This window comes from Phacochoerus africanus, chromosome 8 (assembly GCF_016906955.1).
Source record: "Phacochoerus africanus isolate WHEZ1 chromosome 8, ROS_Pafr_v1, whole genome shotgun sequence".
Lineage (NCBI taxonomy): Eukaryota > Metazoa > Chordata > Mammalia > Artiodactyla > Suidae > Phacochoerus > Phacochoerus africanus.
In genome coordinates, this window is record NC_062551.1 from 48,083,541 (window position 1) to 48,097,480 (window position 13,940).

Below are 13,940 nucleotides of genomic sequence, written 5' to 3' on the forward strand. Positions count from 1 at the left end.
TGGGGTGTCAGGTTTATTTATGTACCTCTTGCACACTCATCAACCTATGCAAGTCCCCCACCCCGGCCCCTCCATGTTTCTGTGCCTTTGCTCATTCCCCTCCAATTCCCAGGGCTTCCCCAGTCCTCCTCCCAGCCCAGGGAAGTGGGATGGACAGGGGCCACCTCGTTTGGAATCAGCAGGGTGTCCCTCTTAAGAGACCCTCACCTCCTCCCAGCAGTCCTGTCCTGTTCACTACCCATCAGAGTGAGCTGGGTCTGCCAGGCAATGGGAGGTGGTGAGGGGCACCCCCAAACACAGCGGGAGGCAAGAGCTGCTGCCCTCCCCACCACCTGACAGAGTGTGCAGGACACAGGCGGCCCCACTCTGATGGGCAGGATCCTGACCCACTCCCATCCCTCCCCAGCCCCTGGCCCCTCTGCCATGATTTCACCCTCCCTTTTATCCCTAGCCCCACTGGCAGAATCAGCTTTGAGTAACTGTACAGTTTTTCTCGCTGTTGGAGAAAACTTATTTGTTGGAGTTTCACTTGTTTAATGGTCTGGGCTTATTTTGGAAAAAAAGAAAAAACAAACAAACAAAAAGGATTCTGACCTTTGTTATGCTACATTTCATGGAAAACCTAGTGGCCCTACCTCTGTGGCCTTTGCTTCTGTGCCTTAAGCACCTGTAGGGGTGGGGGGTGGGAGGAGGGGGCAGAAGGAGACCGTAGTGCCTGGGAGGGGAAGTAAAGGAAGGTGGCTTTATTAAACAGCAAAGGTTTGGAGGAGGAGAGAGAAACAAAGCAGAAAGCTTGCAAATAGACCACTTGAAAAGTGCCTTCCTGCGCGTAGTAACTGTACCTGCACCAGCCCTGAAGGCCCTGGGACTCAGTCACTGTCACTGTCAGCTTCACTGGAATCTGAAGCTGCAGCTTCACTGCCATCCTCCTGAGCAGAATGCTCGCTGCCACTGGGGAAGGGACTGGCGCTCCGGCTGTGGCTCCGGCTCCGCTGGCCACCCCCATCACTGCCACTGTCTGAATCATTGTCACTGCCTCGGGCCCGTCCTCTGTCCTCATCGTCAGAGTCAGCGTCATCCTCCGAATCAGCATCACTGCCGAAGATCTCCTCTTTGTCCCTGGCAGCCCGTGCCTCATCCTCACTGCTTTCATCCTCGCCGCTGCCGCTCTTGTCACTGGCCTCATCTCTGTCACCCTCCTCTCGTTCACTCTCACTGCCCGAGTGCTCATCCTCGCTGCCTTCCTTCTCACTGCTGCTGCCCTTCTCTCGTTCCTCATCTGTGAAAGGAGCATGAAGAAGTGAGACCCAGTTCTCCACCCTCCCTGGGCTCCCAGAGTTTGGCTGGTCCAGCTTTACCTGAGCCCCCAGCTTCTTTCTCTTCTGTCTCCATTTCCTCCTCTTCTTCCTCCTCTGGTTCGTGGTTCTCCAGCTGGGCCTTCCGTGCCTCCTGGAAGCAGCAGGGTTGAGGGGAAGGAGAGTGTTCTATACACCTCCTCTCTCTCCTCACCAACCTTCACCCTCCCCGTGGGTGCCCTGGATCGCGGTGCTTGTTACCTGGGCTTCTAACTCCTTCTCATTCATGTCCCGATGTTTGACCACAAGCAGGGCATTGGTACCAGACTGAACCCCAGCCTTGGCCCGGCGCTTACTGAGGCGGACCCTGCAATGGTGGAGTTGGGGGAGAGGGATATGGAAGAGATTCGGTTAAAGAACTCACCCCTGTGGGGAAGCTGGACTGACTTGGTTCTTCCGTACCCATCCTTACTCATTTACGCTTGGCCCAGAATAAACACAGACTGCATAAGGGAGGCTAAACTTGGGGAAAGGGATGACAGCTCCCGAGATAGCAGTGTAGTTGCCCTGCGCTGTATATGTGTGTGTATGTATGCCCTGTACATATACACGTAAGTGTATAAATAAATAGATTTTAGTGTGAATTAGGTATTAACATTTAGAATCTGGATTTCTGGCTTTTGGAAAATAAGACCCCACTCGGCCCTTGCTGCACCCCCTCCCCACAGCATAGCAGCAGTGGGCTGTGTCATGGTGCCCCTTGGAGGCTGCCAGGAGCTCCAAGTCATCTGGACCCCGATAGCCTGCTGTGCCTTCTACCTTTCTTGCTTGGCTTAATGGGATCAAAATTTGTGATCTCTGCTTTAAATAGAAACTCAAGGTCATACTTTCCTTGCCAGTCTTTACACACCAAGGATCCCACCACAGCCGTTTTCGCCATCAGGGAAAACTTTTAGGTGGTCACATGTTGTGAACTTGGATATCTAGTGTTTCATTTAAAATAGCCATACTCGTTTTATGCGTTACTCTATACTTCGGCTATGTTTACTTCCACGTGAAGTGTCTTACTAACATCAGGGGAAACTTGGCAGTCTACCCTACGTGAACACTAAACATCTCCAGTATTAGTTAAGTAAAGATTTTCTTCCTAGAGTGGAAACAAATTACCATTGTGGTGCAGTGGAAACAAATCTGACTAGGAACCATGAGGTTGCGGGTTCAATCCCTGGCCTCAGTGGATTAAAGATCCAGCACTGCCATGAGCTGTGGTATATAGGTCACAGATTCAGCTTGGATCTGGCATTGCTGTGGCTGTGGCGTAGGCCAGCAGCTACAGCTCTGATTAGACCCCTAGCCTGGGAACCTCCATATGCCTCAGGGGCAGCCCTTAAAAAAAAAAAAAAAGTCTTCCTGGGTTCTTATGTTAGAACCAGGTCTAGCCCGCAAGGGTGATCAGGCTCCTGCTCTTACAAATGCACATGGCAAATCCTTAGGTACAAATGACCTCCGAGGTGGCACTTGCATACCCCAGGGTCCTGAATCTAAAGTACAAGCCCAGATAATCTCAGTGAGGTAGGACTGTGCTAAGTACCTGGTCTCCAATTCATTGTAGTAAACCCCATCCCCCTCTCGGAAGATGAAGAAGTAGTTTTCCTCGTAGCCCTTACTGGCCTTGTTCTTCACATTCCAATTGTACTCACGAGCAATCTTGTAGTCATACCTAAGGATGAAGGGGAAAGGGTCAGCCCTGTTTCTTCCCTGTGAAGGAGAAAAAGAGACCTACTCCTTAACACCCCAAACCTAACTCCAACCCACATACACATCATCTGGCGCATAATCCATCTCCTCCTCCTGGTCCCGTTTTCGTTTCTTCAGTGTTTCTTCGACAGGCAGGAAGTAAGCCACAAACTGGTTCCCTTCCTCATCCATCATGCCCCTGGTTGGGAGGAAAAGAGGAGCAGCTAAAAACAAAGACAAAGATGGGTGTCCTCTTGTGGTGTATCAGCAGCTAAGGATCTGGCATTGTCACTGTAGTGGGTTGGATCACTGCTATGGTGTGGGTTCAGTCCCTGGCCAGGGAACTTCTTCATGTCACAGATGTGTCACCCCCCCAAAAAAAGAATGGGGGTGGGTGGGTGGGGAGGGGAGCCAATAAGGAGCAGGCCAAGGTGAGCAGTAGGACCACTTACCTGATCATGGCCTGAGACATCATCTCCAATGCAGCTGCACCACTCGTGTCCTTTGGGGCTGGGTCTGAATCAAAGATCACCTGAGCACATGGGTTGATCCACATCTGGGGGATGGAGGGCACTGGGATTAGAATGGGACAGCCAGAGATCACAGGCGATCCCTCTCTGCCTCCTGCCCTGGATCTGACCTTAAAATCTGGAAAGACAGGCATGACCTCCACTGGTGTCACTCGAGGCTTGCTGTAATGCTGGGAGATCTGGTAGGGGCAAAAGCAGGATGAGGAGTACACAGCACTCTGAAGCCACCCCGCTGTCTGCCTCCCCCCATCCCAGTCCCTCAATTACAGATTTCTGGGCATCCTCAAAAGTCTTCTCAATAGCTGTGATCTGGCTGTCCCTGTCTTTGTATATTTCTTCCTCAGTGAACTGCTGCTTCACAGACACCCCAATCCTAGGAAGGAACAGAAAGGCCTTTAGGGACCACTAGACGCACCTGATATCTCCACCTTCCCTCCCTACCCACCAGCTTACTTGACCTCAGGCTTCTCATTGGAAATGCCGTAACGATTGAACTCCGTGGAGATATACTCTGTCTTCCGCATCCATGGCACCACCTTCGCATGCTGCTGGGATCTGGGATGGAAGGCTCAGGCACTTTAGGACCCCATCACCCTTCTCTCAGGAGAACCAGTCCTGAGTCCCCTCTCAGTACCTCCTCACCTCTTGGAGCTGGTTGGGGCCTGGATCTCCTCTTCTAAAAGCTTCTCATCAGCTGGATCTAGGAGTACTAGAAGAGAACCAAGGGAGAGAAAAACTATAGGGAAGGCCCGGGCCTGGCCTTCGCTGGCCGAGAGCAGGCCCTCCCTGCCTCTTCACATACCATTGGGGTCAATGCGGTAGGTGTCAGGGTTGATGAGGTCAATGGTAACTCCCAGGTCTGGCTCAGTCAGGAGATCATGTTTGTGCTGTTTTTCCAAGGAAGTCGCTTTGTACTGGACGAACCTGGATGGGGAAACATGCCCATTTATGGCTTCTTGATGCCTTCTTTACTCCTCACCTCTCTGCTTCCCAGGAGCTAAGCAACTCCAGGGAGGAACTCAGAATGGAGTGTCTCCCATGTTGGAGTCAGAAGGCTAGCAGCTCTCTAGGGGGAAGACACGTGGATGCTGCTTGCAGTATGGGGCACCTACTGTTATGTGGTAGGTACTGCTCTAGGCTCTCGACAGTCAACAAGAGAAACAGTCCCTGCCGTCAAGGAACTCACATTCTGAGTGGGTTGTTTCCCAGTCCCATCACAGTCTCACCTGTTCTGGTCAAAGGGATAGGTGATGAACTTGGGGTCGAAGGGGATGTCAGGAAGGCTATTGCAGTACTTGACTCGGCAGACCACTCCAGACCTGGAAACACAGTGGCTCAAAACCCAGCCTTTGCTGCCCCACCTCTGCCCCCAGCCCCCAGCGGCCCACCCCTCGCGGGAAAACACATCAGTGCTCACCTCTCAGGCAGAGTGCGGTGAGAATTGGGCCTGAAGAGTAAAAAAAAAGACATTAACAAAAGATAGAACGGGATTTGCAGGAGAGCAAAGGGAGCTTTTCTAAGCTTCTAAAAGAGGGAAGGAGAGGGTGATAAATGCTAATCCCTCTTGGTAGGGGGGACGCAAGTATTTCATTCCTTTCAGAGACAGTGTCTCTAAATGCCTCAATAAATGAAACCAAGTGCTCGATTTGTTAAATTTATACAAATACTTCTGTTTCTAAACATACAGCAGGAAACACGAGTCAATTTCTCTTGAAGTAAAGGTCTTTTGAGCTCTCTAATAAATAGAGTCACGTACTCAATTGTTTCTAGGAAAAGGGGTCTCCAAATGCTTGACTGGAGGGATAGGAGCTCAGTCCCATCTGGATATAGTCTCCAGAGCTTAATTCCAGAACTCCGTGGCCGGGAGGAGGGGGACAACACCCCGCCCGGGACCCGCCCCCGTGAGCAGGTGAGCGCTCCGTGACGTCACGGGCAGACCTAGGGGGCTGGTGATACTGCGACTGACAACGCGCCCGACCCTCCCAACTCGCTGATGCCTACACAGATTTAGAAAAAAGCGGTGCAGCCAGGCGGCGCGGTTCCTACCTGTGGCCGTCCTCGCGCTGGGCCTGGGTCTGGATAGTGGGCGCCATGGCGACAAGGCGTCGGCAGTCCTGACGAGAGCCTCACAGAGCCACAGGAAGAGGCGTGCCGACCTCGGCGGACACCCAATCCGAGACAGGGCTCGGGCTGGCGCCGCTCTCCTCAGGAATAGGGTCGAAGTGAGGTGAGCTGGTGAGAAGAGTTCCAGTTAACACCGGAGTTAATACGCGGTACTGAGGTAAACGCGCACACAACGCCCACAACATACTCACAGCTCCGACTCCACCAACTGCCGCCAAGACGCTGAGGACTTCAGAGCGCCTCAGGCCGCAAGGCCTTCTGGGAAATAGAGTCTGATTGGCTCTACACCCGGATTGGCGAACCACCGTGTAAGGGCGGAGCGGGGAAGGAAGAGCCTCTTGTGATTGGCGACTGGGTATCTCGGTCTGGACGTCGGCTTTGAGAATCCAGTGTTGGAGGGTGGTTTCTTTCCTCCCATTGGCTGAATTGTCTAGGAGGCGGAGCTAACAAGCAAACAGGGCCTAGAGACGAAGACGCTAAAGAGAAACCCGGAAGACGCACTTGGACGCACTTCCGGCGCGCTAAGCAGGGAAGATGGCTGCATCCCAACCGCAGGCTTCTGCAGCTTCTTCTGCTGCTGCTGGTGTGTCGGGTCCGGGTTCGGCTGGCGGCTCGGGTCCTCAGCAGCAGCCGCAACCACAGGCACAGTTGGTGGGGCCTGCCCAGGGCGGGCTTTTGCAGCAACAGCAACAGGACTTCGATCCTGTACAGCGATATAAGATGCTCATCCCGCAGCTAAAAGAGAGTCTGCAGGTGATTGGCCACGAGCTGCGAGAAGCAAGCGAGATGTGGCTCTCTGACTTAATAGGGGTGGATGGAGGGGCTCTTTAGTCAAGGAGAGAGCAAAAGGAGATTTAGGAAAGGAAGATGAGTGAGGCTTGATATTGGAGAGGCCAGAGCGAAGCTCTGTGAACTGACAGTGTGCGGTGGGATCAGGGCAAATCTTGAGCCTAGGATTTATCAGAATTCACGCGGGAGGGAGTTTAAAGAAGAAACCTAGCTCGGGTCGTGAAAGCCTGAAAAACGGACTGGCCTGTACAGAAAGTGACCATAACTGGTGGGTGAGGGATGACTCAAGTTATGTCCAAGAGGTTATTGGCGAGAACCCCAGGTGACCGAGAGTGGGCCTATGGGAAAGTACAGGTGGTTATTGCTATAGAGGAATGGAAGCTGGCATTACTCTGGAGTGGCAGGACAGAAGTGCCAAGTGAAGAGGCCTGAGATTAGGGTATCTTAAAAGGAGATTAGGGGTTCCCGTCGTGGCGCAGTGGTTAACGAATCCGACTAGGAACCATGAGGTTGCGGGTTTGGTCGCTGCCCTTGCTCAGTGGGTTGACGATCCGGCGTCGCCGTGAGCTGTGGTGTAGGTTGCAGAGGCGGCTCAGATCCCGCGTTGCTGTGGCTCTGGCGTTCGACCCCTAGCCTGGGAACCTCCATATGTCATGGGAGCGGCCCAAAAAATAGCTTAAAAAAAAAAAAGAGAGAGATTAGATCGACCAAAGGTGTTCTCTTTTGTGTCTGCATTTTCTTCACCTTTTTTTCCTTTAATTAGACCCTGATGAAGGTTGCAGCCCAGAACTTGATTCAGAACACTAACATTGACAATGGACAGTGAGTAATCCCTTTTCCCCAGGGTGTCCTATCTCCATCCTAGTTTTAGAAATTCACCCCCTCTGAACCCCATCCATCCCCTTTTTCTCTTACTTTCAAGCCCAGCTCCCTAGAGCCTAACTGCCCTTCTTTGCCCCTTCTACTATTAACTGTCCCCCTAGGCCCTGCACTGGTCTCCTGGGCCTATACCTGGTTTCCTGATGCTACTTGGTTGGGTAGTCATTTAGTCCCGGAGATTGAAATCCCATTCCTCACCTTCTTCTCTTGGACTGTAGAAAGAGCAGCGATGGACCCATACAGCGCTTTGACAAGTGTCTGGAGGAGTTCTACGCACTCTGTGACCAGCTGGAGCTCTGCCTGGTAAGGGACCGCCTAGGCACCGGTGACCACAACCCTGCCTCAGTTCCTGGGCTTGTGGAGCCTTCATTCAATCAATCGACACATGCTTACTGAGCATCTCCTGGTGGCCAAGAACTGTGCTGATGCTGGGGACATAATGTTGCCTGATCCTTGCCCTCACAGAGCTTCCACTTCAGTGGGTGAAAAATATATCTTCAAACAGTGACAACTCAGAGTAGTCAGGGCTCTGATGGGAGAAGTTCAGGCCGTGGAGGGCTATGAGCAGGGGAGGAGGGGACAAGGCAGAAGGGTCAGGACTAGGATGGGGGAGGCACAGGCAGAGGGGTCAGGATTAAAATAAGGGAAGCTCTGGGGGGCTATGGAAGCCCAGAAAAGGCACCCTGCCTTGAGTGGGTCTGTGGAGGAAGTGGTTAAGGGTAGATCACTAGTGGAGAGTGCATCTGAGCTGAGGTTGGGACAAAAAATGGAAGACAGGTGGGAGTTGAAAGGAGGGCAGATGGCTAAGAGCACAGCCTCCAAAATCAGATGGACCATCAGTCGCTACCTCTAAGCCTTCATTCCACCTTTGGAAAGTGGATTTTTGGGAAGGACTCGGGCAAGATCTTACATGTAAAGCATTTAACGTGATACTGGGCCCATAGCAAATGTTTCCTCTAGTATCATCATTGTCATTATTTTGAACTGGGTTTTGAAGGAAAAGGCAGTTTGAGAAGAAGCCTCATGGTGGTAGAAAGGTGTTCTGGCAGTTCCCTTTGTGGCTCACTGGGTTAAGGACCTGAGGTTCTCTGTGATGATGCAGGTTTGATCCCTGGCCTCACTCGTGGGTTAAAGATCTGGCATTGCCACAAGCTGCGATGTAGGTCGCAGATGCGGCTCAGATCTGGCATTGCTGTGGCTGTGGTGTAGGCTTGCAGCTGCACCTCCAGTTCGACCCCCAGCCTGGGAACTTCCATATGCTGCAGGTGCAGCCAAAAAAAGAAAAAGGAGAAAGACAAAAAAAAAAAAAATCTGGTGTTCCCGTCGTGGCATAGTGGTTGGCAAATCCGACTAGGAACCATGAGGTTGCAGGTTCGATCCCTGCCCTTGCTTAGTGGGTTGAAGATCCAGCATTGCTGTGAGCTGTGGTGTAGGTCGCAGACACGGCTCGGATCCTGCGTTGCTGTGGCTCTGGCATAGGCTGGTGGCTACAGCTCCTATTCGACCCCTAGCCTGGGAAGCTCCATATGCCGCGGAAGTGGCCCAAGAGATGCCAGAAAGACAAAAAAGAAAAAGGAGAAGTGTGTTCCAACTAAGAGGAACAGCTTCTGCTCTAAGTTCTCTTTAGAAACGTCACAAACGTCATGAAATCTGGTCTGTCTGTGGTGGGGTAGGCCTTGGGACTTACTGGAGTTTGAAGAGAGCCTAGAGGGTGCTGGGGCGCCATGGAGGGTTTCAAGCAGGGAAGAATATGGACTTGTTTGCTTTTTTAGGACTATACCTCTGGCTGCCAAATGAGGGATGGGTTCAGGTGGAGGCTGGGAGCTCACAGCAGGAATCAAGAGGGCAAGGTTCCACCAGGGAAGGGTCCTGAAGAAGTGGGAAAGGCAGATGGGAAGGCCTTGTGCACAGGGCCATGACCCTGAGAGACTGGGCAGAGTCTCCAGGATGAGGCCCAGGGCTCTCGTTGGAATGGTGGGGCCATCCCTGAAACAAAGACCCAGGAAAGTGAATGGTTCACTAAGCAGAGTGTGAGCATCCTGGAATTTTAGGGGAGGCTGGGTACACAGATGTGGTGTCATGGGTGCAGAGGTGGGAACTGAGTGGTGGGAGTGAGAGAGAGAGCCCCTAGAGGGCATGAGAATGAGAGGAGACAGGGTCTGGGAATTGCCATGTTTAAGGCTTAAGTACACTAAGAAGTACCTGGAAGGACCAGCCAGAGAAGTAGGAGGAAAACCAGGAGAAGCAGGTGCCACCAGAGAAGCCAGTGCCAATGCCAGGCCTAGGGTTAGGACAGTCACAATAATGGTACTGACATCAGCTAGTGCTTAAGAAACTTGCCAAGGAGTTCCCGCTGTGCTGCAGCGGGATCGGCTATGTCTTGGGAGCAGTGGGACACAGGTTCGATCCCCCCGCCCAGCACAGTGGATTAAGGATCCAGCATTGCCATAGCTGCAGCTTGGATCGCAGCCTCAGCTTGGATCTGATTCCTGGCCCAGGAACTCCAAATGCTGAGGGGTGGCCAAAATGAAAAAAGAAAAACAAATAAACTTGCCAAGTTCTCTGACTGTTTCTCAAATACACTGCTCTCACCATTCTCAGGTTATGAGGTAGCAGAAGTAGTTATTAAACCCATTCTCCAAAAGAGGAGACAGGCTCAGAAAGGAGCAGCTGCATGCCCCGCAGTCACCAAGCAAGTGAATGGCAGGGCCAGGCTCTGACCCCAAGACCCCAGGCTGGCCCTTAGGGTGGAGTTGGCAGTACCCAGAGAGAAGCTGATGCCACCACCCTTTGTCTGCCTGTCCACAGCGCCTGGCACATGAGTGCCTGTCACAGAGTTGCGACAGTGCCAAGCACTCTCCGACGCTGGTGCCTACAGCCACCAAGCCCGATGCCGTGCAGCCTGACAGCCTGCCCTACCCACAGTACCTGGCGGTCATCAAAGCCCAGATTGCCTGTGCCAAGGACATTCACACTGCTCTCCTGGACTGCGCCAACAAGGTCACAGGCAAGACGCCTGCGCCACCAGCAGGCCCTGGGGGCACCCTGTGAGTTGGCCAGACTAGGAATGGGGCAGGCAGTGGGGGAGGGGGACAGGGAGGGAATGAAAAGTGGCCTCAAAGCAGCTTCGTCTCTGACTTTTCTTCCCACTGAACACTGCGGCCGGAGCCAGCAGGGGGCACCAGAGGCCAGCAGGGAGTGCGCAGGGTGGGGCCTGGCCTCTGCCCTCTGCCTTTCTCCTCCGTTGCTGAGAGTAGGCTTTGGATTGTGCCTGGAGGTGACTTCTTCAGGGTCTCTCCCAGCCCTGGTCTGGGCATGGAGCCCTGGTTTGGCTCCACTCCTTCTGTCCTTCCTTGATTCTATCCCGTCTAGAAGCAGTCTCTGTCTGCTCCTTTTTCTAGCTGTTTCTCTGTGTCTTGTGTCATTCGGTCTCTTTTTGTCACCATCCCCCTGTCTCTCTCCTCGTCCCCCTTGGCTGTCTTCTGCCTAACTGGAACTCTGTGTCTCTGCATGGGGGCTCGGATGGAGGCCAGACCTCAGAGTTACCTGGGACCCGGGGCAGGAGCTTCATTTCCAGGGCCCATAGCCACGCCCAGGGAGCACCTCCCAGGTCAGCTCAGCTCCCAGTCTGCTTGACCCAGGAAAGGGGAAGTGGAGGGGTCTAGGCCCTGACCTCAATACGCTTGGTCGGGGAGCAAGCCAGGCCCCCACCCATACCCAGGGCCTGCGTCAGCAGCGCTCAAACGAGGGCCATTGTGCAATCTGCAGTGAAGCCTGGCCCAGCTGGATGCCTGGGTCCCTATATTTTTAGCCCCAAAGGAGAAGTGAAAGGGCCCCAGCAGGGGTGACTCATCAGTCTTGGGGAAGAACCCAGGCTCCTGGGCCCCAGCTCCGGGAAGCAGACCTTGGGGAGGGGGCTTTGGGGAGGGAATGCCCCCCCACACTCCCCACTTCCCTGAGAGGGAGCCACAAGGATCTCAGCCGCGGCTTCAAGCCTGGACAAGTGTAGGGCGGAGCTACCAGCCCAGGCCCAGCTGGTGGGGTGCGAAAGGCTCTGGTGACTCAACCCTCAGCCCTCAGCCCGGTTGGGGGACTGCCCCACCCAACACCTTCTGTGCCCTGGTTCCCATGGCACCACCCATAGGCCTCCTGTCCTGGACCCTACATCTGCAAGGAAAACCCAGGGCCATAGAGACCTGTGATTCACCCAGAGTCCAAGTCCCACACTGTAATCCTGGGAAACGGCCAACCCTGTGTGTATGTGTGTGTATGTGTACGGGTACACGTCCCAGAAAGTTCCTTCTCTTTCTCCCTGACCTTCCTTAAAGGGCCAGGGACATGGGGCAAGCCCCTGGCAGGACAACAGACCTCTTGGGCAGGATTTGAAGCTGCTGTCCACAGGTGGAATTTCTTCTTCAAGGAAGCCACAGTTCTGCCCACTTATCTAACTGCAGCAGCCCCTGCATATGACTCCTCAGATCTTCCAGGATCTTCTCCTTTACTTAAAGTCAACTGACTCCAGCCTTTAAATCACATCAAAATACCTTCATAGCATCATCAAGATGAGTGTGTCTAAGTAACAGGAATGTTAACCTAGCCAATTTGACACGTAAAACTATCACAACTTTGTCCTCGTCAGTTTGGCACCCATACACATCTCTTTAACCATATTTAATCTCCAAGTAACTACAAAAACATCCTATCTCAGCCTGACATGATGCAGTTACCTGTGTTCAGCCAAAAATGCACTCTTTCCCCAGAAAAGCCCACCTGCTTCCAGCCTGGGGGCACACACCTCACAGCAGACATGCATCAGTCCCCAGGCACACACCCTCAGAAAGAGGTATAGCTGGCCCTGTGGGGTGGAGTCAGCCAAACAGCCTCACACACTGATGGGGACATGACATCCCAGCAGCCATGACACAGGGCCCAACAGTGCCTAAAACCCACACCCAGGGAGATGACGGAGACACGTGGTGGGCAGTGGGGTGACTGATGCCCAGTTCAGCAGCCACACACAGGGAAGTTGTGCACCAGGAAGCGTAATTCATTCAACACATTCGTCTAGTTTGGTCCAAGCCCTGTACAGTGTAACCCAAAGATCCCTGCCTTCCTGGAGATGATATTCTAGTGACAGTTCTAAGTGTGAGATAAAACACAGTATGCCGGAAGTCCCACGAAGGAAAATAAAGCAGAGGCATGAGATCAGAAGTGGAAAAGAGGGAGTTCTCCTGTGGCCCAGCAGATTAAGGATCTGGCGTTGTCACTGCAACAGTGGCTCGGATCTGCTCCTGTGGCCCAGGTCTGATCCCTGACCCAGGGACTGCCACATGCTACAGGCATGGCAAAAAAAAAAAACAAAAAAACAGTGAAGAAAAATAATAGGAAAAAAAATACTTAGGAGTAAATTACACTATGTAAGATTTGCGTATGGATAATTGTTACTTTATTGGAAAACATGAAAGTTGGAGAGCTTAGGTTGGGTACTGGTTCATGTGTGCTAGTATGATCTATACTTATTGTTTCTTAAATAAATGACAAGATTACTTTAAACCTTTTAAAAATCCTTGACAGATCTGCTGTATAGCACAGGGAACTATGTCCAGTCACTTGTGATGGAACATGATGAAAGATAATTATGAGAAAGAGAGTGTGTACAGATGTATGACTGGGTCACTTTGCTGTACAGCAGAAATTGACAGAACAGGACTTCCCGTCATGGCTCAGCGGTAACGAACCCGACTAGTATCCCTGGCCTTGCCCAGTGGGTTAAGGATCCAGCATTGCCGTGAGTGAGCCGTGGTGGAGGCCACACTCAAGCCTCAGATCCCATGTAGCCATGGCCGAAGTAGGCTACAGCTCCAATTCAACCCCTAGCCCGGGAACCAACATATGCCTCGGGTGCAGCCCTAAAAAGACATGAGGAAAAACAAATTGACAGAACAATATAAACCAACTAAAATAAAATTTAAAAAAATCCTTGACCGAGGTCATGAAAGCCTCAGTGAGAAGGTGGTCCTGGAGTGAACTCGAAGGAGAGGGAGTAAGTCATGGATTTTGGAGGCAAGAACATTCCAGGGATAGGGAACAGCACGTGCAGAGGCCCAGCCTGAGGCAGAAATGTGCTGGTGTTTTGGTGGAATAATGTGGAGGCCTGGACCACAGTGAAGAGGCAGGGAGAGGAGAGGACCTGAGCAAAGGTTCTTACTGGCTCATCAGACCGGGAGGGAGACTGTGTGACTGGTGCACAACCACCCACTCCTGGGAAGGGTGTACATGAGATGCACAGTCACGCGGAGCAAAACGATGACGCACAGGACACCCTCTCCCCTAGCAGCGAATAGCATAGCCCACCGTCCTACATCATGGTGTCCCCAGAGTCTCTAGCCCAGAGACAGTCCCACAAACAAACAGATTCAAGGAACAATCTAACCATGTGACTATACAAACAACCCTCTAACCACCACTTAACCTGCTATCTCTTACCCCATCTCAGACTTTGCCCATCATAGGCTGACTCAGCCCTGCCCTCAGCAGATTATCAAAAGCAGTGGAGGCTGGACTTAGATAAGGCTTCTCAAGTTCG

At 52.5% G+C, this 13,940-nt stretch overlaps 2 protein-coding genes across 3 annotated transcripts; one reads left to right on the forward strand and one right to left on the reverse strand.

Annotated features, from left to right (window-relative positions):
* Nucleotides 1-728: 728 nt before the first annotated feature.
* PAF1 (PAF1 homolog, Paf1/RNA polymerase II complex component) lies at nucleotides 729-6,027 on the reverse strand. Of its 2 annotated transcripts, none has more exons than XM_047793828.1 (15): nucleotides 5,878-6,027; nucleotides 5,609-5,794; nucleotides 4,980-5,009; nucleotides 4,789-4,881; nucleotides 4,365-4,486; nucleotides 4,205-4,271; nucleotides 4,016-4,117; nucleotides 3,830-3,935; nucleotides 3,673-3,741; nucleotides 3,485-3,588; nucleotides 3,115-3,231; nucleotides 2,887-3,015; nucleotides 1,557-1,662; nucleotides 1,359-1,449; nucleotides 729-1,279 (listed from the first exon to the last, which is right to left on the reverse strand). In XM_047793828.1, exons 2-15 carry the CDS (start codon nucleotides 5,653-5,655, stop codon nucleotides 870-872), a joined length of 1,593 nt encoding a protein of 530 aa, XP_047649784.1. In that variant the 5' UTR covers nucleotides 5,656-5,794; nucleotides 5,878-6,027; the 3' UTR covers nucleotides 729-869. The 2 variants fall into 2 exon arrangements, with proteins under 2 accessions (XP_047649784.1, XP_047649785.1); XM_047793829.1 differs by having other exon boundaries at nucleotides 5,874-5,947.
* A 66-nt stretch (nucleotides 6,028-6,093) lies between these two features.
* MED29 (mediator complex subunit 29) lies at nucleotides 6,094-10,478 on the forward strand. The gene is made up of 4 exons (XM_047793832.1): nucleotides 6,094-6,439; nucleotides 7,239-7,297; nucleotides 7,573-7,657; nucleotides 10,163-10,478. Exons 1-4 carry the CDS (start codon nucleotides 6,221-6,223, stop codon nucleotides 10,403-10,405), a joined length of 606 nt encoding a protein of 201 aa, XP_047649788.1. The 5' UTR covers nucleotides 6,094-6,220; the 3' UTR covers nucleotides 10,406-10,478.
* The last annotated feature ends 3,462 nt before the right edge of the window (nucleotides 10,479-13,940 follow it).

What these genes read in the sequence shown, in the direction of transcription:
- PAF1 (XM_047793828.1), bottom strand. Translation starts at nt 5,655, where the DNA reads ATGGCGCCCACTATCCAGACCCAGGCCCAGCGCGAGGACGGCCACAG. An exon ending in CACCGCACTCTGCCTGAGAG is followed by an intron (nt 4,882 to 4,979) that starts GTGAGCACTGAT and finishes CTGTGTTTCCAG; the next exon opens with GTCTGGAGTGGTCTGCCGAG. An exon ending in GAAAGAAGCTGGGGGCTCAG is followed by an intron (nt 1,280 to 1,358) that starts GTAAAGCTGGAC and finishes CTCCTTTCACAG; the next exon opens with ATGAGGAACGAGAGAAGGGC.
- MED29 (XM_047793832.1), top strand. Translation starts at nt 6,221, where the DNA reads ATGGCTGCATCCCAACCGCAGGCTTCTGCAGCTTCTTCTGCTGCTGCT. An exon ending in AGCTAAAAGAGAGTCTGCAG is followed by an intron (nt 6,440 to 7,238) that starts GTGATTGGCCAC and finishes TCCTTTAATTAG; the next exon opens with ACCCTGATGAAGGTTGCAGC. An exon ending in ACTAACATTGACAATGGACA is followed by an intron (nt 7,298 to 7,572) that starts GTGAGTAATCCC and finishes CTTGGACTGTAG; the next exon opens with AAAGAGCAGCGATGGACCCA.